General features: G+C 41.1%; 1 protein-coding gene across 1 annotated transcript in view; it reads left to right on the forward strand.

Annotated features, from left to right (window-relative positions):
* Nucleotides 1-5,967: 5,967 nt before the first annotated feature.
* PLB1 (phospholipase B1) overlaps nt 5,968-26,179 on the forward strand; it is a 79,248-nt gene continuing 59,036 nt past the window's right edge. The window contains exons 1-14 of the mRNA XM_051782849.1: nt 5,968-6,270; nt 8,346-8,383; nt 9,489-9,552; nt 10,049-10,107; nt 11,515-11,546; nt 12,433-12,476; nt 13,445-13,529; nt 14,079-14,130; nt 15,301-15,387; nt 15,858-15,920; nt 17,251-17,333; nt 19,820-19,898; nt 20,454-20,558; nt 22,003-22,092. Coding sequence (XP_051638809.1) covers nt 6,222-6,270; nt 8,346-8,383; nt 9,489-9,552; nt 10,049-10,107; nt 11,515-11,546; nt 12,433-12,476; nt 13,445-13,529; nt 14,079-14,130; nt 15,301-15,387; nt 15,858-15,920; nt 17,251-17,333; nt 19,820-19,898; nt 20,454-20,558; nt 22,003-22,092 — 930 coding nt within the window. The 5' untranslated portion in view covers nt 5,968-6,221. The remainder of the gene's footprint in view (nt 6,271-8,345; nt 8,384-9,488; nt 9,553-10,048; nt 10,108-11,514; nt 11,547-12,432; nt 12,477-13,444; nt 13,530-14,078; nt 14,131-15,300; nt 15,388-15,857; nt 15,921-17,250; nt 17,334-19,819; nt 19,899-20,453; nt 20,559-22,002; nt 22,093-26,179) is intronic.

Genomic DNA, 26,179 nt, shown 5'->3' on the forward strand with positions numbered 1-26,179 from the left:
AAAAGCAGGCGTGATCCTCCTCATGTAGTTTTCCTCTCAGGCCAACTGGCCATGTGCTCCAGGCAGAGCACTGATACTCTTTTCCACCCTGCACTATAAATATTCCTATTCCAGTCTCGCCTCTGTAGTTTCTGTATGCTCACCACTCCTATTTATTTTATGCCTGTTTACCTGCTTCCCTTCCTGGAGTGCTGAGCTGTGTGTGACTTGGGGTTTAAGGCTGACTTGATGATATTTGCTTGTCGTTCCCCTGTGACTTCTTTGCCTCACGAAAGGAAATTGCCTTCTGTAAGCATTTCTTCACAGTTAGTAAAGACTTTATCTGCTTACCCTTGCTTGGTCCCTTAGTAAAATAAGTGTGTCTGCGTCCAAAGGCCTTTTAACCCACTCCTCTAAGCACTGAATCTGATACCCTCAGGCTTGCCTCAATGTGGTTCCACTCAGAACTTATGAGCAAGAAGACACAGAGCACCTGGACAGCCCATGTTTGACTCTTTCAGCCACAAAACAGGTGAGAGCAGCTCAGAGCATTGCATAGATGGTGAACACTATGGTGGGAGGACGTGTTTGGCACAGTTTGTGGTGTGTAAAGTATGTGAAGGGAGCATGCCGAGCCATACGTTCCTGGCACCAGGTGCTTCTGCTGGCAATGGACAAAAACTGAGCAACCTCAAGGGCCTTGAAGCATAAAGGTCCGTAAGAGTTAGGTGAAACAGCAGCCAGAAGAGTCAAACAGCCTCATCCCTTAAGAGGAAAAGCAGCCTTACCACTTCTCCCCATCTCAACCAGTATGCTACCACTTGAGAGTCTTCTCTTTTTCAAGAGCAGCACAAGTATTAATGATGAAAAAGGAATATAGCACAACTGAGGCTGGCTCATTGAGGTCAAAGGGATGTGTTTTCTGACATGTAGAGACAGGCTGAGAAACGAACTTCTGCAGGGGAGTCTGTTAAACAAAGGATTTTTGGGGTGTGCATAGATGGACTAGCCAGTCTGGGACACCATGGCACCTAGACAGGTTGACCCCACAGAGTCTGTGTATTGCACCTTCATGTGGGAAGAGCTTCAGAGAGCACAGGAGCGTCAGGAGCTTTCCACATGGCTGCTGCAATTACAACACTGGCTGAAAACAGAGCCCCTTTGTGGTGTGAACACAAACAGCAAAAAGCTGGCACTGCTTTGGCACTGCATTTGGAATTTTATAGCTTAATGGAAAAGAATGGGAGAAAGGGAATACTCGTGTTTTCACTTTACAGAGAATCAGAACACTTTGAGACTTGGGCTTTAATCCACAGAGGCATTTATTTAGGTGCCTGATTTTCATGCAAATCTTTGAGAATTAGGTATTTTGGATGTGAACATCAATGAACTCACCCAGAGACTCATGGAAAGGGAGCATGTATTTTCTGGTGCCTACAGTCAAATGCCATCACTGTCTATCAGAGGCAGGCAGACTGCTTCCCTTTGCTATCTGCCTTCCTGCCAGCACCACTCTCTCAAGGCTGTGGTAGTGGTGGTGAGCTCTCTGAAGTCTGTGGGTGTAAACAGGGCTCCCCAGAAATGAGCTTTATCTCCTGATCTGATAACCGAGGGGCCAGCTTATGACGAGGCTGCAGGAAGTATCTGGTCCCCAGCTTCTTGCTGTTTACAGACTCAAACTAATCCTCACGCTACAGAAAAGTCGGTAAAAAGTCTTTAGCAGAGGATCTTTAAATCATGGCTTCTTCTGTTCTCCGGATGTTCAGAGCCCTCAGCTGCCTTGCAGCCATCATCAAGCCTCAGAGCTCCTGCCCCCGGCAGAGCAGGGAGGATTTCAGCCTATGGCATGATCTGCATCTTGCCTATGTCAGAGGCCTAGAAGCCACTAGAATAGGCAGTGAGGAGCAGTTTCAGCTTTTGCTGCAAAGGATACACCATGTTTTTGGGACAGGTAATGGGGAATGAGGGACCTGTGGCAGGTATGCAAGCTGCAAAGGTAGGCTGGGCACCACCAGCCTCTCAGCAGCACCGAGCACTATCTGTGGAGGTGGACTTAGTGCTGTATTTTGCCTCAGGTCAGTGGCTGCAGGGCTTGTGCCCTTGCCAAGCAATTAAACAATCTCTGTGGGAGGTTGTGCCCTCCTGCAGGCCCAAGGAAGAAATGTTGAGTTTTTTTCACTTATTAACATTGGATTGGGGTGTTTGCACGTAGGTGTTTGCAGGAGACTGCTGCTTCATAGCTCATCCAAGACCTGGGTGTAACTGCAGCAGTGACCTTGCTTATTTACTTACTTGTCGCCATAGCTCAGGTCTCTATAGCAGCTCTGCCCATCTCAAATATCCAGGTGAAGGCTCCAGTCACATGCTGAGCTCAGAAAAATTTAAAGTGTTTTTGAGACTTTGTGTTTGCATTTGTTTCTACAAGCATTTTTTAAAGCCATTCTAGAAACAATTTATATTCTCTTCGCCTGCAACTCCAGAAGCTTGGGTTTTTTTCAGGAGGGTACCAAGTATGCAAGCAAGGCATACTTTTTCCCACTTTCAGTAACCTGACCATACACAGAGCGGTGCTTTCCTGTTCTGTATTAGCGTCTGGGTTCTTCTCTTCCTTGGAGGATTTGCGCTCTCTCCAGCAGGTGGTAGCAGCCTCCTTCAAGCCGTGCAGCTCTCCTGCTTGCTGCCGCAGAATTACTGCCCTTGTCCCTGGCTGCCCTTGGCCTCACTTCATCTCCTCACCCTCCACTGCAGGGCTGAACTTTCCCGTGGAGGAAGTTCTGCTGTTTAGGTCCAGAGTCTGCACTACATTTATCAGCAGAGTGAATCACAACAACAGGAGGTGGATGGCACAATATCACAAGGACACGTGAAATGTCTCACTGTTGTATATGATTTAGTTCCACCACTTTCACAGCACTGTCATGTTCTACACATTATGGAGGGGCGTCTCATAGTGGAACAATTCAAGAATATCCTTCCCAAATACAAAATTCAAGATCTAAGGCCTTGTCTAGGCAATAGGATTAGCTGAAGCAGTGACAGGTCACAGACAGGCTGTATCTTCAAAGGAAATAGAAAATCAGTCTACTTTGTATTTCCACAAGAAGTCCTCTGCTATGCCAGTGTAATGTGACTGATAATGCAATAGCATTATCCTCTGATATATATGGCCTCTGCTTGTTAGCAGCCGAGTGAGCTACTTTCCTAACTTATTCAATAAAAGGTTGTGCTTACAGTGACAAACATCTTGGGTTTAATTGGGAGTGGTTGAGTGCTATGGGATTTTTTTGTCTGCTTGTTTGTTTTTTTTTTCTTTTAATATGCAGCCATACCTTCATTATTTGTATTTTAAAACACTAGTCCTACAGGTGAGGACCTAGGTCGGTTGAAAGAGTTTCTGGTTTTCCATATTCTGTATAAGTAAAAGGACTGCAGGAAAGAGCTCTGTTTAACTGAGCAGATAAGACAGAAAAATTCCATTGCTTTCCAAGCTATAGCTCCCATACCAGCTATAAAACGTGAAGATTTAGATACATTATAAGCCACCTAAAAATTTAGCAAGGGGCCAAGGAATTTGGCCAGTATTTTTCAACACATGTTTGAGTACCCATTTGGGTGTTGTTTACTTTAAAACTCTAACTGGGACTTCTGTTTTTGTTGGTTTGCACTGTTGGTTTGACCTGTGTAACAGGTCCTTTGCACGAGAACATGGCAAGGCACAAAACTTCTGCTCCTCACTATCAACTCTACACAAAGCATTTCTGTGTCAGTTGTGTTATGAGCCCTCTCCACCGAGGGCAGATGACAAGAAGACTCATAATTCAGGTAGGCTTTACTATGAGAGCCAGCTATCTCCTTGTCCCACCTGAGCAGCAGCAGACACTTTAGGGAAGATAAAAGATGTTCTGTGTTGATCATTAGGTAATCAGCTACATGGCTGCAGTTCCCTAGGTTATTCCTAAATACCATCAACTGGGGTTTGGCTTGTGGCCAGGAACTCTTCATGCCTTCTTAGCTGCATCTAGCTTTGCTCTTGAGGTGATGCAAAAGCTTTCATTATTCTCTGACACCTTCTATATCTAATAGAAAATTCCCTTTGCAAACTCCTCTAATCTTTTCTACCTCTTGCTATTTGCTATTCGATCTAGGAGCTATTTTGATGCTTGGGTGGTGGGAAGGAGTGTGTACAGGAGATTTACAAGCCATGAAGTTAATGCTGTTTTGCTTCTGGAGCATGTCACAGTGTTTAAAGGCTAAACTCTTACTTTGGAGCTGTGTTTTATGGCAAATGTATGAATTAATGCTTTTCCTTGTTTTTCTTTGCATACAATGAGGAGGAGACTTTCTGGGATTTTAAACACTTCCAGCTCTTCAAGAAGGCTGTTTCTCAGACTTTCAATAATAAAAACTTTCCTTTGAGGAGTGAAGCAACCACAAACTCTTGTATGGGATGACAAAACCCACCAAAGGTAACTCCCATCCATGCTGAGACTGTTCAATGCCACCTTGACTGAGAGGTGATAATGACCCTGACCAGCTTCACCTGAGACCTCTCTCATCCTGTCCACGTGCCTGGGAGCTCCATTGCAGCTCAGCCCTGGCAGGGGAGCTGCTGGCTGGTGTGGTGCTGTGCTCTGACAGTGAGTAACCTTTTAAATTTTCATTATTTTACTGTCAAAAGAGCCTGGGTGTCAAACTGTGTTTCAGGTTGTGAGACCCCCAAGCAGAATGAGCTCATTCCTCTCAGGTTTGAACATGCTGATGTGCCTGAGGTGAGCAGCCCCTTGTTCTGGTGAGGCCTGTGGTATGTTTTTGCCGAGTTGAGTATGGAGCCTCGGGGGGTGGAGGAATGCTTTCCCCTATGAAGATTCCTCCTTGTATGTTGCTCTGCACAATAATTGTTCATGTTCAGAATTAATGTAACATTCCTGGTTTTCGAAAAGTGAAGCAAACATAAGATTTACCTCCAATATTTACCTTCAAAGAATGTAAAATTTCTATTGTGAAACAACAGAAAGCCAAAATAAACAAAACCCCCTTTGAAGGATGAGTTAGACTCCCTGAGTTGGGAGTGTTAGTGGCTTATTTAAGCATTTAAAGCTATTTACTTAAGCAGACTCCAATTATTCATGTAAGAGCTCTATCTGGGTGTCAACGGGCTCAGAAGAGACCAAAGGTCAGGCTGCTGTTTTGTGTGAGGACAGCAGGCTGCTCTTCAGAGGTTTGATCCTGACAGTGTAATTGAGGCATAGTGGAGTCTCACTGAGGAGTGTTGTATCACAGTCTAGCTGGCATTTCTGCACACTCTTTGACTCTGCAATAGTGACTGGGCTACTGTGATAGCCTTGTAGCTAGGGGTTTGGAGACCTGTGCAGAATGAGGGCAGACTTACTGGCCTGCTTGTCAGCCAGTGCTCCGTCTTGACAGATACCAGTGAGGCATAACCCAGTGAAGGAAAATCCACCAGAAGGGGAACTGCCTACATTCCATGGGCTGAAGCTGGAGGGGTGTTCTTTAGCCTACTGCCAGAACCAGTGATACTCAAAGTTTTGTGTTACTTCCTCAGTGCCTCTCTGCTTCTTCTCTTGCTCTTAAAGGACTTTATGGTCTGAGGTGACCCATCCCTCACGTTGCCTTACTTTAGAACAGGGTTTCACAGCATACCCCTCTGGCAGCCAATTTAGGCTTTTGGAGTTTCGGTGAGTTGACAGCTCTGGAGTTAGAAGAAGAGAGACAGGCATAACATGAGTCCAGCTGAAGGTAAGGAAGGAGCAGAGGTAGGGAAGGAAATAAAACAAAGAGCACAACCTTCCTCTCTGGGTAGGTGTGGGCTGCTACATAGGGTTCAATTGCCCTTTTTGCCTCAGGAGCAGAGGCTCCTTCCCTGCCTGATAGAGGCAGCCTAATGCCAAATTAATGTGTTATGTATTGCCTGGAAGAGCCTTGACCCTGCTGGAAGCTGACTCATGTGATCTTGGTCCTTAGATTTGCTGAGAGTTGCCCTGCAAAATGGCCAGCTGCCTCTGAACAAGTGAGAGAAGCTGTACTACTTCTTTGACCCTTGGATGGGCAATGAAGTGTCATTGTCGCTTTGCTTTCCAAAGGTAGAGGCTAATAGGTTTTATGACTGCTGAGTTATCAATTTTTAGGATATAAAGGTGAAAAAAGAAGACATTTTCTTTCTTCACAGTCTAAAGATCCAACAAACAGCAGTACAGGATTATCAATTCGTGCAGGTTCTTACCATGAAGCTATTGTTAGGCGCATTGTTCCTTTGGTTGCTCTCCACAGAAGGTAAGTTTCTAAAGGCTCTTTGAAAATTGGAGTTGTGCAGTATTTGGGAATTTCTGTTTTTAGTTATTGCAAGGTGGGTGTATAGCAGGAGTTTTAGAAGGAGGATTAAGAAAATCTGTGAGTGAAACTGTGTTCTTACATGTGATTTTGCGTATGTTTGATAATTTTTTTGACAAAGATGCATGCATTGGTTTACGCTGTTCTGGGGATGAACTGTGTCTTAGGCAGGCACTAAAACTTTCTGGTGAGAAAAACATCATCAAATAATTAGACTGTGAGATTTGTGCCAAAATGATGCAGAAATCTAAACAAAGGACAGAGGTTTTCTCTGAATTTATAACTATGATCATCTTCTCTTTAGTGATAGAAGATTGTCTGAATGGTTAGGCAGCATCCTGTCATTCAAGGCATTGTTGTTCAGATTGCTGCAAGTTTCAGGGTAGGGGGAGCCTTTTTTCACTATACTGGGTCTCCAAAGTCCATGTTTGGTGCCAGATGCCAGTTTTGTAGGACTGAAAATATTGTGTATATGCTTCAGCTCTCTGCCTGTAAGAAAATAATGATAAATAGTAATAGTGCTTAGCCTTAACAGTAGGCTGTGATGATAAATATCTTCACATATCAGGTGCTCTGATAACTGTTAGGATGCTTTGGTTCCTTAAGTAATGAGAAGAAATTATCATATCTAAATTGGATCCTGTTTCTCCCTCGATGTAACCTGTGGAAGTATTTTAAAATACAGTTGAAATTAGTGTTAAAATTCTCAAAGATACTGAGCTTCTGCAATAGCTTTGTGTGATGCAGGCAAGTCCCTCATTGCTCGTGCCTCCAGTATCTCAAACAGAACTGGGTTCTGGTTATTGTCCTGAGTAAAGCCTCATCAAAAAAACATGAATTGAACAGGCAGAAATTTTAAATAAAATGTCACACAACAGTAAGGCAGCAACTGTCTCAATCTTCTACCAACCACAATAAAAATAATATAAATTTGCAAATAGCTCATGGTTGAAACCCAAGTGGCAAAAATAATCTCCATATGGAAGTTGCTGACAGTTATTGAATATGGTCACGTAGTGTGGCACAGGAGAGACAGGCTGAGGTGGTCATGGGGAGCAGTATGGCTTCTGTCACCACACTGACCTCTGTATGCACCCATGTCCACAGAGGCTGCCCAGAGCTCTCTGCTTGTGCCAGGCACATCACCTCCTTGCAGTGGGATCACTGCTGGCTCCACTATACCTGCTGGGCTGAGCTGGCTCTGCATCTACTATGTCAATGACATGGAAAAAAAAGATGTACAAGCCAGAAGTACTCAGCAGGGCTAAATATTCCAGAAATAGCTCCTGGATGTTAAAGGACAATTATTCTAAGCACAGCAAGACCCTTCATGAGCGTGCTTTGAAGTTCGGCTGACCTAGGCCTTGTGGCCACCTTTGTGGAAATTTTAGGATAAACCAAAATCTATGTGTGTAAATCTAAGTGTAATCTCAAGGGAAGAGAATAATGTTTACTGAAATAGCTATAGGCCCAACTTTTGGCGCCACAGGCTATTTTGTCTGCTAACACTCTCCACCAAGTGAAGAAATCTCAGCTGTTTCTGTATCACTATGGCAAGCTCACAAAGGTGTGATGCTCCCTGACTATGGAAGACGTAGATTAATGTGAATTGCTCCTTTCTAAGGAGTTTCACCTTGCACATGTTCGAATTACCCTAAATTTGGACAGAATAAGACCAATATATTAAATGTGCTGAAGGGGAAAACAGTCAGAGAAGGCCTGTGGAGGATAGAGTTGGTTGAGGAGATTCACAAGCAGTTCATCAGCTGTGCCTATGAATTCATTGCATTCCACTAATTTCAACAGGTTTCATCTGCTTGTGATAACTAAAAGGTTATTCTAGCATAGCAAAAACAAAGAAAATTTGTTTGGCTGTTGGGATGAGCCTCAACTTGGGAAAGTAGGGCAGATGAGAAAGGTGCCTCCTCTCAGGATTCTGTGGTTTTAGGTATATTTAGTCTTCTGAAACTTTTTTCCTACAGTAAAAAAATATAATTCATTCTTTTAATGTCTTTAAGGTAATGCAGATGATCTGGAAGAATATGGGAAACTAGAGGTAAAGTATGAGTACAGCTTCCTTTTTTTACTATTTTTGACACCTATCATTACTTCTCAGGCTGTTTCTTCCTCTGAGTCAGGCAGAAGAAGAAAAGATACAGCCTGGTGCCCTAAACTGCTTCTGCAAAGAGTAAATGCGAAGTGAATGAGTTGGCAATGTGATAGTACAGCTGCAAGATTACAGTACCTAGTCAGGAAATAAGGTTTTCTCTGAGCAATGTTTGTTATTAGGTTGTACCTCCTGTATGTCAGTCGACTGTGGTTAGCACTTCTTCCTAGATGCTCTGTTGCTCTTCTACAAACAACAAGACTAAACCTTTCCTTGCTCTATAATGGTGCAAAGTATGTGCACCATTAAAGTCCATCAGCTGGGCAGTAGGGAGTGTGTGGGGACTGTGGTGGCCCCTGTCACAATACAGATTTCACCTTTATGTGGTGATGATGGTCAGCTGGCCAGACATGGCCATAGTAACCCGGGGGCAAGGGATTGTCTTCCATATCTCTGTTTAAAGCACTAGATGTTGGGCTATGCCTACAGTAAGGATGTAGGATGGCATTGAATAACGTTCCTAGTGGTACTGAGCTGTGTCTCATGCTGATTGAATAGTATCACTTGCATCCTTGCCTACTCTGATCACCTAGCCAGATGTTGCCAGTTATTAAGGAGCCAGAATTGGTTCATTTTGCTTTTCCTGTTGCATATTGAAGATGTAACTTTTTCCAAAATTAGGTGCCCTTTGGCACATGAAGATGTGGGCAATAGCTGTCCTTATGACCTCTTCCAGATTATGCACTCACTGTTTGCAGCAATCATGTAACAGCATGTGTTCAGCACATTTCATTGTTTGCTCAGGCCCAGTTCTGTGGCAGTTGGTAAGAAAACGGAGCAGAAAGTGTTGTTTTGGAACAGTGGATTGAAAACACAGCTGTCTGGATCTGTGTTCCCATGTGTTCCACCCTAACAGAGGTGTAATTGTTCTTTAAAATTGTTTACATGAGTAAAATCTTGGTTCTGGGTGAGAAGGGAGTCATAGGACCCCTTTTTCCACAAATTTCCTGGTTAGATTGAAGAAGTTAACTGTATTTGTTTGTTTATGTCAAAGGCTCTAAGAAGCTTGCAGTTTTCATGTGAGCAGGCAACGTTCCCTGAGACCCTTTCATCTTCAGGTTTGTGTTTGATATTGTCCTTGCTGAGGCTTTCCCTCTCAAAATTATTTGTGAATGGGCTGGGGCAGAAATCAGCTGTTTCGGGAGATGCATATGTTTGGGATGTGACTAAAGTGGAGATAGGCTCTGTAAAGTCCTTTACCTTTTTGTTGTATTCATGATTTCTTTTCTGCTTCACTTTCTTCAACTGGTAATTGGGGATGCCACTTACTTAAATAATTCACAATAGTGTTTGTTTTATCTTCTCTTGCTTGATGGTTGAACATTTCAGTGTCTCTAAATACCCAAGGTATTTACTGAATACCCAAGTAAAATTTCTCATCCTCTCTGATGAATTTAAAGCCTGAAATCAAAATTATCACGATGAGTATAGACTTCTTACATTTTAGCCAATTTTGTTATGATTTAGTATACTGGTGAATGTAACTTTCTCTCAAGATTACTGTTCATTTTTGGTGGTTTTTTTTTTAACCTGAAGTTGTCTTCTTTTCCTCAGTTCATGCTCTAAGGCCAGCTGACATTAAAGCAGTCACTGCAATAGGAAATTTTCGAAGAGTAAGTACAAGCAGGAAGTGTGCTGAACGTGACCCATTTCCTCCATCATGATGATGAAGCAAGGTGATGCAGTTTGGGGTCCCAGTTAGGACATTCTGGACTTGAATCTTTCCACGAGCATCAAAGACTTCTGGTGAAAAAATGACTGGAAATACCTGCTGTTCAGTGTTCCAGTATACCCTGGGTCTAAAAATAGCCAGCTGACTTCATGCAGGAGGAAATGTGATCACAGTACTCCTGCAGAGAACCATGATATTTGATTAGAGTGCTTGGATGTTCCTAACAAAGACTATAACAGATTGGATAACTGGAAGAAAAAGCTGGGAAAATTCAAACTGAAAAAAGTACAAATTGTTGAGAAACGTGGTAGATTTTAGATCTCATTGAGTGTTTTCTATAGAGACTGGTTTCCTATCTAGAAGGCAGAAGGTCTACAAGGATCACAAAGATTTGCTTCTGATGTATAGATCACTGGGTAAAGTTTTCCTGCTGTTCTAATCTAATCTACAGCCAGAACTGGATGATCTTTACTTGTCTTAATAGTTGAAAGCCAAATTAAAAACATTTAACCACAGTTCCCAGGCTTTGAGAAAGTGTAGAAATGCCTGTGGAGCAAAAATTGATAGCTGTTGCCAGGGCTGCAGCTATGAAAAATAGGGGAGATTCTCCCTTATCACTAAACAACTTTCAGCTTTGAGACGGTATTCATCAAGACATCATACTTTTCTATTAGAAAATCAGCACTCCTGGACTCCTTGTGAATACTGCTTTTGAAGAAAATAATTGTTCTGAATGCAAAGGTGCTTCATCTCTATCAGATGCATGGCCCTTTAGAGCAAGGGCTAATGTCTTTTTTTGCTAGTAGATGGTGCCATAGAAAAGCATAAATGATCTTCTTTACAGGAATGTCTGCTTTCTTAGAGCAAACATATGTAATTGTCTCCTCTTCAAACTCTCTGAAATCAGTGAAGTTCCTCTGTTGATGTCAAGGGTTGCTTTTTTAGCAGACACCATTCTGACTGAGTGCCATGTAAATTATCTGAATGACTTCAGGTCATGTCTTTTGTTGAAAAAGAGTAGAACTAGCTACAGAGAAAATTGGTTAGAACAGCATTTCATTTGATGGCATTTGATTTCAGCTATTTAAACTTTATTTGAAGCCATATGTAAAAAAAACATTAATGAAAGCAGAGACTAAGAAAGGATTACAAGAATATGAAAATACACTGTAATAGGGAAGCTTTGGAAAATAATTTAAATCTGTGACTGATTACAACACAGTGGAGAAGAATATGTAGAAAACAATACTATCTATAACAGGAGTGGAACACCATAGGGGAACAGCATATGTAGGTCTAGTTTACACTTTGTTGCTTAATGTTATTCTTATGGCTTCTTTGTTCACAGACACCAGGATCTGTTGAGGATTTACTCCAAAGGTAACAATAAACTGTTAGTATTTACAAGTGTCATTATACTAATCTATACAGTATCACAGTGCAGGAATTAGGCCCAAGCAATTCTTATTATTGTTTTCTAGAGAGGAGGAGAAAATCTATTTAAAATATAAAGGATTTTGAGACACTGTAACTTTCCCTGACCTTAGGTAACAGAAATTCTTTGTACTTATGCAAGATATAGAACTAACTCAGGGTTGCAATAACCTTGATTAAGAATCATTGCTACATGATGAATCCTAGGTAATAAATATCATAATTCACTAGTTAGAGACCATAAAGTAGGGATTTATCAAAGCAAAGAAAGAACCCAGAAGTCCTGATACCCTGACCTCTGTTTGACTGATTCCCAGTGCTTCATGGACAAGCATTACCCTGTTTTCTTCCATACCCCCTTAACAGATCTAAATCAATGAATGAACATAATGCTAAACCTTGTAGTTGAAAGTCTGTGTAGCTCTTGAGTCACAGCATTCCAGATGAGGATTTAGCCATGCCCAGATAAACTTTAAAAGGCTAATTTTTCTTATGATTGCATAAACATCTGTGTCCACTTGTAGCTGGGTGTACACAGAGAGATCCCTGCATCACTTGTGATGTACTTAGGCATGAGCACAAGTACTGCAACATGCAGAACTTACAGAGACACAAAAAAAATGAACTCTAAGACAGTGTTCTTACTCAGCAGTAGCTGATGACATGACAGTTTTCGGGAAAGAAAGGCCCCATTCTTACTTCCAGCAGCTGCCATGAATACACACTCTGAGATGGAGCATAAGTAATAAGAAATTGCGGCTGTGCTGTAATAGAATTTTTCTTTGAGAAATGGAATAACAGGAACTTCCTGTTTTCTCTCCCCTTTCTATAGCACAGGAAAGAGCTTCCTTGAAGTAAGCGTGAAAACTTTAGCAGGTGCGTCTTTCTGTCACCCTTAAAACTTGAGCAAATTGATTTAACAGCTCACCAGCGGGAGCTCCAGGCTCTGCTGGGCTGCAGAGCAGGTGCAGCACAAGCACACTGCAGGGGAGTAAGGGACACTTGAGGGATGGGGTAGCTGGGGGACATGAGTACAGTCATCCTGGGTTACCTATGCTGGCTTCAGAGAGACCATCTGGGTAGGCAAATAGCAGTGAAGAAGGCATGCCACAGGCTGCTGCAAGATTCTTAAATGCCCAACTGGGGGTTTTGGGCTGCTATTACTACCCATGATACAGTCTCTTCAGGTGTGTGCTTGCTGCCCATGCTAGCTCAGTGAAATCTTGTGTGAGTTTGCCTGTCCAGTGCTTCCATGTGTTTAGGATTTACACTGGGGCTGCCAAAGATGCACCACATCTTTGAATTCATCACCTATCAGCTGGTTCCAGCTGGCTCTGAAGGCAACCTTTACTTGTTTGAAGGGCAGTGCAAGTAAAACCTTCAGGTCCACTAAAATGCTGAGTAACATATATTTCCATGATCCTTCTCTCAAAATCATCTTCCTAGTGTCTTAACTCTTCGACATCATTTCTATTTCCCTGTGAAAGGGGTTTGAAACCTGGCAACTCATCAGTTCTTCAGGAGGCTGCCTCTGTAGCCCTTTCCAGTAGCTTCATTTCTATAGCTGCCTGTATTTAAGTCCACCTACACTACCTGAGAGATGGGAATGGAGGTTTCTGCCCTGTGTCTGGAGGCAAACTGAGACATGAAGCCTTCACTTCTAAAGGTGAAGAGCAAAACCAGGAAGAACAGCTGCAGAGGGCCTTGGGCATATCTCCCATGTCTGCCAAAAGATCACCAGACTTTACGTGTCTGACTGTTTAGTTCTGTTGGGTTTATAATGAAACAACAGAGTAGCAGTCTGTTGGATGCAGAAATCACCTAACCTGTGTTTTGTCATTCAGTTCTCATTAGCAGTTTTAATCCCACGGTCCTACACCTGTCCCCTCTGCCGGACACAATGGGAGCAACGTCAGACAGTCAAGCCATGTAAGTCTGAGGGGCTTTTGGCTGGGCAGTTTTACAGGTGATTTACAGATTTACAGCTGGAAATGTGGAGGATGGAAACCTTTGGTGCTGGAGCACTTCAATGGACACAGAATATGTTCAGTACCAGCAGAGGCTGCATAAACAGTCCAGGGACAGACCCTGCCACTGTCGCCCAATTTCCACCTCTCAGAACCAGGACGAACAAAGCCCAGTGTGTGCTTTGGGGTCTGGATCACCTGCCTTAACATCATGTCTCCTCTTTACACTGCAAAACAAATTTTTGGCTCAAATAGAGTTAGAGGTGTGCCTACCAAGCTGTGTCTGCTGTTTTCTCCTAAGTGCACATGTCTAAAAGTGAGATACTTGAATATGAGCTAATCACCCCAGGCTCTCTGTGTAGCACAGATGTCTAATCTTAACACATTTAGGAGAGAAAAGATTAATCCAACCTGAAGCCTTAAATGTCATTTGATTTAATGGTAAAAAATCAGCCTAAGCTTTACCCTTACTGACGTTTTCATAGTTTCTCTCTTCCTTTCTGCTTTACAGAGACCTCCTGCATCAAGCTAAAGAAATAGTGGAGCTCATGAAAGAGAATCAGGTTTGTTTAAAGCACAGGACAATTCAGAAAGCATGGTGTTGAAGCAGAAAAAGGCAGAAAAGTGATTTAATGCTTTAAACAGCACTCAAAAATCTTTTCAAAACAGAAAATGCTGTTTCTTGAGGTTAATAGACTTCGGTCTTTCTGTGCCTTTCAAGTAAAGAGTTTTGTTCTTGAAAGTATCCTACCTTGTTTACATTTGTAAGAGTGGCTGAAGAGTTTGGTAGGGAAGCCAATATGTTTATTTTCTGTTGGCTAAGGATGTGAGACCTCTGCTAGCTACACTCTGTAACTGTGCCAGTGTTTCTGAGAAGCCAACCCAAAATAATAATTCTTAGTATTTGTCTCTTCAGTTCTTTTTTGGTCTTTTAAGAACATGTTTTCAAAAAGGACAGTAAAGGCCTAGATATGCTTTGACTGATGCTGGTGAGAGCTTGAATTATCACTCATGGCTGAGTGCTTTGTAAATCCCATCCTGGAGTTTTAAGCATTCATTTTTCTTTTATTCGTAACCACAAGGCATGTTATTTTGTAAAATGGTCTTGAAATAATGGGAAAATGTAATTGCCAAGGCAATTCTGCTGCTGGCTCTTCACTCTACAGGGAGCCCATCACACTGTTTGTATGTGGACTTGGCATACATTTTTGTGGAACTGTGTGGTTCTAACCAATGCTCTTCAAGAGTGTTGAGAATTGACTAATAAATATAGCACAAGCAAACAGGGCTCTAGCTCTCAGATTTTTAACTCCAGTCTATATCCCACCGATGTGATCCATTCTCAGCAGTTCAGGAACCTTAACCCTATTGATAAGCTGCAACAGTGATGGAAAGAAGCAACATCAAGCTTTGTGCTAAGCTGTTCATGCCCATTTTTCCAATAGAGTCTCCACTGGCAACAGCAATTTCAGGCTCTATCCTGAGCTCTTTGTAGATGTGCATTCAGCAGCATCTGATGATTGTAGCACTTGCTGCCTAACCATCCATTTACTGACTCCTCTAGGGAAAAGCTGGATGGATTGTTGAATGGAAAGGATTGAGATGGCCAGGGATGGGCTGTGGGCTACTGCTTGATCTTACTGATTTAAAGCTAAAGCATGTCATGTGTGAGAAAGGAAAATAGCAAATAGATCTGCTATCCTCCTATTCCTTTATTCTTTTTTTCCTTCCAGTTGATGGACTTCCAGAATGACTGGAAACTAATCACAGTGTTTTTTAGTGCTGAAAATCCATGTTCCTCCTGTGCTTCCACAAAACTGGTAAGCATTTAGTTGGGTGGTTTAGCAGTCAAGGCAGATGGTTAAGATACTTTCCCACACTCTGCTGTCTGCCACAGTGAACTGAAGGAGTAGATAGGTCTGGGATGCTGGAATGGTTCTATCCGGTGATGTAAGCTCCTGACACACTGTGGTTTGTATTTATATACATCTATATTTAATTTGTCATCTCAAGTCTGAGATGCCTTAGTGGAACAACTGTTTTCCACCTTCAAGTAGAAAGTTACTTTTTTTCACGTCCCTGTCTTTTTTTATATATATGTCAGGTTGTCTATTTGTAGGCAGTTAAATTAGTTCCATGTTATTGTTGTTGGCTAAGGCTGAATTCTGACTGTAGTGGTTCTTAATAACCCTTCAGTACACAGCTCAACACACAGGGTTTGTGACTTATAGACAATGGATAACTTTGTTTTTTCTACTAGTTTTGATGGCATTTCTCCTCTAATTTACAGAAGAACTGCACATTGGAAAACCTGGAACAACTTAAAGCTGTCTTGGATTTCTTGTATAGGAAGGTAAGATGTATTCATCAACCCTGAATAGCTGAATCCTTTGTGTATTTTTCCAGTCTCCCTTACTAGACTAGGGCTGGTACCACTCTTCACGTGGCTTAGAACACCAGTTTCATTGACTCCAGCTCCCTGGACTTGTTTGTTTTCACTAAGTGTTTTACTCATGCTTTTAAAAACCTGATACATGCAAACAGAAAGAAGGGATGGGTAACTGCTCTATTTTGCAACACAAATTGACGTTACCACTCAATCTTTCTTTTAGTGATTTTTAAGTACTTACATTTTTAAGTAATTTTTAAAGTAATTTTAAAGTAATGTCTATGAAAAATGGAGTACATCTGTCTAGACCTGAAAGTCATGCTTAACAGGACTGTTGGTGAAAATAACTGATAGCTAATTACTGGATGTGTGGAACAGGTAGGCAGGGTACAGGCAGCTAACTACATAGTGATGACTTTTACAGACCAGGGAAAACATGTATTAAAATAAGTATAATGGATCTTTTTTTCCTATTATGTGTTCATTTTAAGATCTCAGCCTTTCTAAAGGTTTTCCAACTTGCTGGGAAAAGAATTATCTGCTTATCTAGGATGGTTTCTGGGAAGCATTCTGTGGTGTGTCTTGGTCTGCTAACGAATAGTAGACTAGACAAGGATAGATCACTACTAAAGCAGACTATAAACTGTTTATCCGAATTATTTCAATAGTATTTTCCAATAATTTTGTTTTGCTGCATTGAAGGCCTACAGCATATTCTAAACCTGTTACAGTTTGATTGCATCAGGCCACAAGCACTTGTTTTTCTCCGACTGACTTCAACAAATGCTGTGCATGGGTGAAGTTCCACCCACGTATTCTCTTCAGATTCTCTCCACTATTATTTCCAGAATTTGTTTATGTGCACTTGTAAAAGTGAAATATCATTATGTAAACAAAAAGCTGCTTTCTGCTTGGGGGAGAGGTGAGGTGGGTTGCATGAGTGCTTGTGCTATTGTACAGCATGTTTCATCCCCAGCTTTGCATTGGTATGTTGCCACATAAATAATAGTTCCTAGTTCATTTGAGTTTAAATTAGTTGGCTGTTGGCCATTTTGGTTATGTAAAATTAATTACTGTGTCTCAGTCAAGAAGTCATGGTCACAAGTACTTCATAAATGATGATCCTAGATGGCAGGCACAGGAGCAGGATTCAGGGCAGAATTGGCAAAGATCATTGATTTTATGCAGGCAGAATCCCAGGCTTGGGAATCTGTAGACATGATCTACTGTTATTGCTACTTACTGATCTTTAATTGCAAAAATAGCATGATTAATTTTTACTTTATTACTGCAGGTTCCCAAGGCCTTCGTAAATCTAGTGGATTCCACTGAGCTCGCAACTGCCTCTCCTGCATGCCAAGATTACAGTAATGCCAGGTAGCAGGTTTCTTTAAATTCTGTCTCCTGCTGGTGTTCAGCATATAGCTATATATATATGTATTGATTTCATAACTGAGCTGGAGTCTTCTGAACAGTTTTTCTGCCCTTAATACAAAAGTATGTAAAAGATTTTAAATCTTCACTTTGTTTCTGATAAATTCTTTCAGAAAGGTTTTTTTTTTTACTAGGAAGAGTAGGTGCTTTTAATCCTGTCAAGTTGGATAGCATGTTTAAACAGTGGGTCAAAGTGAGTGGAAAAAGAGAAAGCCTTGATGCTGTGCAAACTCTGTTCACCAAGAGCTAAAGCATTGGTGTGTTATCAACAGTTTTAGCCACAAATCCAAAACACAGTATGGTCTGCTATGAAGAAAGTTAACTCCATCCCAGCCAGACTCAGTAGTGAGATTATGGCCATGAGGGTGCACAGTCTAGCTACCCTCAGTTCTTTATTCACTATATATTCACTATATATATACTATTTCTGTTCTGCAGTTCTCAAGTAAAAAACACTGTAGGCACTTCAGAAGTTTAAGTTTCTAGATATCAGTGTTCTCAAAATGAGTAACTGACCTTACAGGACATTGTTAGGCTATTGGAAAGCTACTACTTGAGCTTAGGATATGGTAGGATGGATAACATCCAACTTGTCAGTTCCTTATGATAACTGCATCCATCTCTCTTCTTTTCTCAGTACTTTGAAACAAGCGTGTGAGTAGTTTGTCCTGATTTAGTATGGAGTAGGAGTGTGCACATGGGCTGTTATGGTGGAGTAGTTTACAGCTGATGAGATTGCACTCCATCTTACTCCACAGTAATTTTTTTTCTTGTGCTCATGGCATAAGACACCATACATACAAATATAGTCATCCTGAAGTGTTTCACAAACTTTGTATGTGTACAATCTCGGAGACTTTCTGGTGGAAAGGGGAAGAGGTCTGACTGCCATGTAACCATGTACTTAACAACAAGTACAAGCAGAGGAGAAGCTTTCCTTGTTAAAAGTGACTACATGGAACACTCTACTTATTTCTCCTGCACAGGCATTAGAGAAAAAAATGTGAGAAAGGTGGAAAAGATGGATTTAGGAATACAGGCCTTGCCATGTACTGAAGGTTTTTAAAATAAAATTAAATAAATCTGTTTTTTCCTCTGAGAAATTTTTATATTTCCTTTTTTATTTAAGGCAATTTGCTTTCTCATTGTCAGCATGCTGTGTTCATAGCTGTGTTTATCTGGTTGAACAGTTCCACCATTTTGCAAGTCTTGTGCTTTATTGTTTGGTAAACTTAGCCTCCGGCACAGAACTTCTCCCAGATAAGATCCTCAGCTTTTGACCACTAAGTCCTCATTTTAAACTGTGCTTTGAGAAAAAAGCATAAGCCCATACAAAAATATGACATTTCAGGAGTCCAAGAGGATATCAGTGGTTGACACTCCCAGTCCCATGCCAGTACTGAACTTTAGGCATTGAAGTGTGGGACACAATAATGATTTAAAGTTCCTTCCCTTATTAGTTTCTTACTAACTAGAAGTGTCTGCACTAAAAGTAATGCATGAACTCTGTCTTTAGTCATGTAATTCTCTTCATGTATTTTATGAGGTCCTTCTGTTAGGCTTGGGTAAGATTCTAATCCTGAGTTGATAATTCTTTCACTCACGAGTAGTGATAATAGCACTTTAACAGAAAACTCTCATTTTTATGGGTTTAGCTAGAGTTCTGGGAAAAAATGAGAATCTGATCCTGGCACATACTTATTGCTTATATCTGCAAACCCTATAAAAAATTTCTCAAATCCCAGTCCATTCAGGAATTTTCAACTGAGTATATCTTTGCTGGAACCCGGCTAATCTTACATGTGTCTCATGTATCTTATATTGTTCCTGTCTACAGCCTTGGGAGCTCTAAGAGTTCTCCAACCAGCTGCAAAAATATGCAGTATGCACATCTCACCTTGCAGGTCAGAAATCTGACTGAGATTGGTTAGCTGCCCGACAGTGCATAAATCCTTTAGCATATACAACCTTCAGCGACATCGAGCTTCCATCCACATTTCGAGATGCAAAATACTAAGGAAACTCGACGCCAAATACAAAGGAAAAAGTTCCTGTGGGAGTATTTTGATTTTTTTTTTTTTCAATTTTACTGTGTGACTATAGAGAGGGAAATGTTTGAAAACTAGTGTAGCTGCTATTTTAAGTTTGAGCATGCTGCTAGCTTGTGAGACCCTGTGCTAATCAAAGTCTGGCATACTTGTCATCGGACTAGGCTTTCAAATCAAGAAGCGATTCAAAGCTCTGGACATGGAAATATATATCATTCTATGTTTATATCAAAAAATCAGTGTGTTCCATGTAGCTTTCTCAACATATGCAACAAATTAGTCTTCAAAATGTGCATGTCAGTGGTTTAAAAGAGTTCATGCTATCTGTCTTGTTTATCGAAATTTCTTAATGTCTTTAATGTTTTTCATTCTTTTCTGCAGCAATCCAGACAAGAATCAGTGCAATTGTGTTGGTGAACGCTCCACATTAGATGATAGCATATTGAGGTGGTCCTATCAGGTATGGCATCTTCTGTGTTGTTTGGCTCTCAAAGTGCTAGACACATCTATTCATTTTCCAGATTGGACTAAAATGAGGAGTTAAGGGAGGAATAGCAGTGAGGAAGTTGAGTAGCAGCTTTTTTACCACATATCCATAATAATCCTGATCCCTTTTCTTACATCAGGAATATTGATGGTAAGTTCTCTCTATACCTGTGTAATCTTAGTATCTCTTGAAGAGGCAAACTTTCTGTTAAGACAGAGACAGTTCTGCTGGAGTTCTTTTTAAACATGTCACATTTAAAAATGTGACATTTCATTGCCTTGCTAAGCTTGGTGCCCTTTCAAAGAAAATTATGGTAAACCAATGTATCTTTCTCACTGTTACAAGGATTTTCTAGTTGTTGTGTAAGTAGATTTCATTAAATTACTGTCTTTGTTCTCGATTACACAATTTTATTTTTGTGTTTTATTAGGGATGGGGATAATTTCAATTTAATTTAAGCCCTGATGAATTGCACATATATTAGGCTCTATCTGATAGTACTCATCTGATTAAATGTTGTATATTTAGGATGCTTGGGAAAAACTACTGGAATCTGAGAGGTTTGATCGGAGGGATGACTTCACTGTTGTTCTTCAGCCTTCTCTCCAAGAAAGAAATCTGATGCTCAGACTGGTGAGTAAACTCAAGTTGTTTCTTTCTTTCTGCTTTGTGTCTGCTAAGACTGGATGCAATGTTTAGCTGATTTTCCTGTCTATGCTGTGTGTAATGCTAGAAGACAATGGTAGTCAGGCACAGGAAAAACACACATCAGGATCAGATACAGAGGTCCTGAGAGTGGAACTTGCTTCAAACAGCTCCAGCCAGAGATCCTGTGTTTTTTGAATGCTGTGTTCCTGGAGAAATCAAGTTATGGGCCTCTGTAGCCTAGGTCACAAGAGTCTGGAAATTGTCAGTGCTGCTAATCACTGATCATGCTCATGTGTTTGGCAATGAAGGCAAAAAGTGGGTAACGTGAACTATTTAAAAAGGGTTAGAGGGCCAAAAGATAAAGGCATTTGTAAGCTGTGTTAGAAAGTACAGTTATTTCCCTGCAGTGAGATTAATGCAGTTTGGGAACTTGGGAATTGAATTTTTTCTGGTATAGCCAGTGGAGAATGAGTATAGCTAGTGTTGCCTGGGATGTCAGGCATGATTTTGTCATGAGTGATCTTTAAAGGGAAGTTCAAAGGTAAAGGCTTTCTAAGATCTGACAATGAAGAAGGAAAATATTACTTTCTAGATAACAGTTCACTTAGAGTGATGTATCAAAATCCAACACATTAGGTGATTATTTGTAAAACAGGTTAATGGTGAGTCATGGTCTGGTTTCTGAGCATTATAATAGCTCCTTGAATTTGAGGTAATTCCATTGCTCCCCTCAGCTCAGTATCAGAACAAAGGGAACTGGAAGAAGAAGTTTGTCTTCCAGGAAGGGTACAGTCTGCTATGTTGCAAACATGTCTTCTTGCTGCTGGGTCATCTTTCACCACTTTGTTGGTGGCTGATCCATATGCAAATGGCAGACTTCTAACTTTCATGGCACTATTTTTTCTCTTAGTGAATTGCTCTGTTATTTCTTTAGATGCCATTGTATGTCATAGGAGGATTCTTTATTTCTTCTGATTTGTGATATGGCTGCAGGCCACCATGTGTAACCTTCCAAACTCTTCCAACAATTAGGTTTACTTTAAAATTGAGCATGTTCTCTTAAGGCAAATTGCACTATTTAAATGCATATTTTAGCTAGAAAAAGTGTTGCTTATTCCAAATCATTCAAATGATCACACCTGTATGTCTTTCTGCTCTACTGTATGTCACTATTGTGATCATGCTGTGTTGTTGCTGTGGTTTTCTTGTCCTGTTGATGTGCAACAATCATTTACAAAAACGACATCTTTCTGTTTTGACACACCAGTAGTAACTGAGATCACTAATAAGTGGCTTAAAGAGAACACAAGAGATTGATTTTCTTGTGAATATGAATATTATTTTATAGATTAAAAATGTTTGTGGCTGAATATTTCATCTTTCCATACTCTTAATTCTTTTCTCATGCTCAAAATACTTTCTCTTTCAGGGCAAGGACAGTTTGACTACTGCATCAGAGACACAAGTGAAAACTCTGGAAGACTATATTTTCATGACTGTGGGCCTCTGGAACAACATGGTAAGCAGTACCAGTTTCTTACTGGACTTAGTATGGCTGCCTGGTAGCAACTCCACACCAGCCAGGCTTTGAGTAGCAAGGAGGTGGGGGAAGGAAGGCTTCTATCCTCAGCTGTACAGAGAGACTGCTCTTAAATAAAGCTAAATGCCCTACACTCCCAAGACTAATCTCGGTCTTTTCAGTGGCTGCTACTTAGTATGAAGAACTTTTTAGAAACGTTTTCAAAGTAGCCCTTTGGGAAGACTCATGGAGTAAATGAGCTGTGACAGACCCTTCTTTTGCTAGTCTTACCTCTGTGACAGCACAGCACAGGACAACTGAGGCTCGTCCTAACCTGGGATTATAGCAATTATACTCCTCTCTACTCTGTCCTCTCTCTATCCTGCATCCCCTGGCACCCTTTACTAATGAATCTCATACTGTTGTCTCCTCCTCAGCCATTACTTTTCTGCTGATGATGCTCATAGTAAAAAGGTGATAGACAACCTTGGGGAGCTCTTTTTACTTCCTCAGGGGTTGGATGTCCTGTCCAGCTGAGGAAAGCCAACAAATGGTGCCTTCTACTAGATGGGAGAGATTGTCTGAGGGAGACACGGACTTTCTGACCCACTCAACCTTGAACACAATGATCAGTTCTATAGGAGGCTGTTTCCCACTGCAGACTTGAGCTGCTGACACACAGCATTTATGTGTGTGATTAAGTGGGTGCATATACAGCTAGAGGTGTTTCATTTTAAAATTAATGGTAGGGGCAAGTGAAGAAATGTGCATTGCTTTTCAATGTGAATGAGACAAAAAGGCAGGCATTTGGAGTTGAACTCAGCAGACCAAAGGAAGATATCGTTGCTTAGTGTATATGCCCTGATATCAGTTGTTTTGGATAAGATATTGATCTTTCTATTCCTTCTTTGAAAGGTTCAACATTTTAAGCTTTTTTTCTAATAAATTTATAACACATCTCTTTTTTATTAAAAAGAATCTATAATGGTCAATTAAGCTTGATTAAATATAAAAGACTTTTTGCTTGTTTTGCAGTCCACGTGTAATAAGATTTTATTCTGAGAACCGCTGCTATTCTTGTGTCTGTCTAAATTATACTAAGCATGAAGGAAAAAGACTGTACTGCAACTGCCTTTTAGTAAAACACATTTAAAAATAAATTCTTGCAGTTTGGCAAGTTCTTGTTTCCTTTTATGCTAATTCTAGCAGTAGTAATGCTGTTGTAGCCCTGATCAATTGAAGAATCAGGATTTGCAGGAAGAGGCTTCTATTCAACCAGATGATATATCTAGAAAAATGGTAGTCACTTTAATAAAAGATGTTATAGTTAAAGTTAATATGACTTTAGTTAGTTAGTAGGAGGCCTTGGAACACCCACGCTGGCTCCAGTTATCTCCTTTGCTGTTATCTGTGATATTCTTTGTGATAATGTCAAAGTTCTTACCTCAGTTCTTCTATCATAAAATAGATTCATGATAGATGCATATTGGCACCTTTATTGTTGTTCTACCTTAGTCCCACTAGGCAATTGGTTTTACTAGTTGAATGAGCAAAGCAAATGCTGAAGGTGAGGTTCCTGAAGTGTCAATTAAACATTTTCTCTGTTTCTGGCAGTTCTCTGTAAAGAAACTGAGTTACTTCACCTGCCTATGTCTGTCCACATCAGCATTGGAGATATTTATCTGGATCACACAACTACAGTCACCCAAACATGACCTATAGGACACTAGAAAGCAATGGCATATCCTCAGATACTAACCATCGTAAATATTGAAGCTAGTTGGGAGCAATCCACTCTAAGTATGAACATTCAGTTTGCTGTGAAAAGTGGTCCTTTACATCTGCTTAGCATGGTTTTTCCATCAGCAGATTTTTGAAATGAAATGCTGAATATATTTTCAGCTAGACCAGAAAAGGAATGATTCTGGCTGGAAAGGCACGACAATGCCACCAGTTTGCCAGCCCGTTTTGTGCCTCTCGAGCAGGAATTGTTTGGGACCAGTTGAATTCTGTGTTGGATTCTAAGATCCATCTAAATGTGACAACAGATCAGGGCTTATCAGTGTAAGCTGACATCTGACTTTGAGTCATGTCCCTTTCTGTTACCAGACTGCAATTAGCAGACTTCAGGTGCTTCTAATGGGCTTTGCTTTCATTTTTTTTCCAAGTCTAGACTATAGCATATTTTTTCTTTTTTTCCTTATGACCTCTTTCTGTCCAGCTTTTAGATTTCAATTCATGCAGAATCCAATACTAGGCATCTTGAATAGTCTTTATCAGGAGCTGTGAAAGTATCATCCCCATCTGAAACAAGTGTGTTAGCTCCGCCAAATCCAGGCTCTGTAGAAGGGGAGAGGGCCAGGATTTATCTTCTGAAGTTCAATAACTTGTGCAGACATAGTCAGTCAACTCAGTCCTGGTTTTCTGCCCTCTCAAATTCTTATACTAAGATTGCAACAAATTCTTTCTGTCCCTTCAGGTGACATTTTTTTATTTGCATCTTCTGCCAGCAGAAGAGCCTTCCTCTTTCCCTCTGCTTCATTTTTCTGTCTCCAAACCTTTTCTGCATAGACTTTATTTGTCCTCCTGTGCTCTGTCCTTGAGCAAGCCATCCTTTGGCATGTTACTCTATTCTTGTCACTTTAATTGTTAGGAGCATTTTGTGGAAAAAGCAGAGATGAAAAACCATAAGCAAAATGAAGTGGTGCTTTTAAGGATGGTTGCATTAGGGCAGTAATCCAGACTCAAGTAGTGAGCCTGCTGTGGAGCCACCAGAACCAGAGCACTGTCATAAAGGAGACAAATACCAAATTTGCTTTATTTCAGAGTTTTTCTTCAGTGTGAGGTGATTCTTCTAGTGAGGAGACAGCGTAGGTGATCTGGAGGAAGAGCAAAATGGGGCAAACCCACATCTTGCCACCGGTGTGAGGGAAGACAATACGAATGGCAGCATTCCCCTCAACTCATTTTCCCGTCTGTTTTCCTGACTCCTCTTTGATTTAGTGGAATATTTGTAGTACAGCTGGCAGTCATCAGAAAGGGATGTCTGTGGGTTGATTTCTTGTTTGCCTGTGATGGTATTCTGCTGTGATGTAAAGGCAGATACGAAAGATGCTTTCAGCATAAAAAGCACTGGCAGGTGTCCTCACCTGATAAAGGCGACTCCAGTTCTACTGGGAAGTCCAGCTAACAGTTTATGCTGACTTCTTTAAAAACTAAAGAAAAATCAAGCCATAATGCAGTCTTGGGAACTGATAGGAAGTCAAGATCATGACTTGTGGAGCAGAAACACAGCAGAATGAAACTCTTCCTGCACTCTGCCAGGGTGCCTTTACCTTCCTTGTTTTGCAGCTTGATATCAACCTCTTTCCTGTAATAAATATCTGTTTATTGGCCAAAGGGCAAAATCTTGAAAATCTAGTGGCAATTTGCCATAGGGCTGCACTTCAGCCTGTCTGAGAAGAAGCTGAGCTAGCAGGGGCTACGGGCTTGTCCTAGGCAGGGCTGGATATTTTACCAAAACAGTTTGAGCTCTCCAGGAGCGGTGCAATTCATATGCTAAGCACGCCAGAGACCAGTCAGCTAAATGACATTGGGCAGCTTGGAAAAGCTGAGGGAGGTTGGTTGTTTACTTGGACAGCTTTGATGTTTACCACAGAGAGGCTGATTGATTAATTTTGGTGAATGCCTACCATTTTACCTGTGGATGTATATCTGGGGCAAAGCTCCTTTCATGTGTGTTAAGAGCTTCATGTCTTTTACCATTCTTTTGTGTAACAAACAACCAAAAACCAAAACAATTCTATCCTGCAAGCAAGAGAGAAAATGAAACCAGGCAAGGACCTGGATGGGAGAGAACAGCACCCGGAGGCTGCCTCTGCCTCTCTTCTGTGTTCAGGGATTTACACTGACTTAGAACCTGCTGCAGTACCAGAGCAGACTGGCACACCAACCGGCCTGCACAATAGATGTGCTGGAATCCAGGGGAGGTTTTGTCTGGCCACAGTACAGACTTGGCAAGCCATTTCCCAATCAGGACCTTGCAGCTGTGCTGCACAGGAGCTGTCAGTCTTTGCTGGAAGAACAG

The sequence above is a fragment of the Manacus candei genome, unplaced genomic scaffold, assembly GCF_025592945.1.
Source record: "Manacus candei isolate 608988 ecotype Guabito, Panama unplaced genomic scaffold, ASM2559294v1 h1tg000017l, whole genome shotgun sequence".
Classification (NCBI taxonomy): Eukaryota; Metazoa; Chordata; class Aves; order Passeriformes; family Pipridae; genus Manacus; species Manacus candei.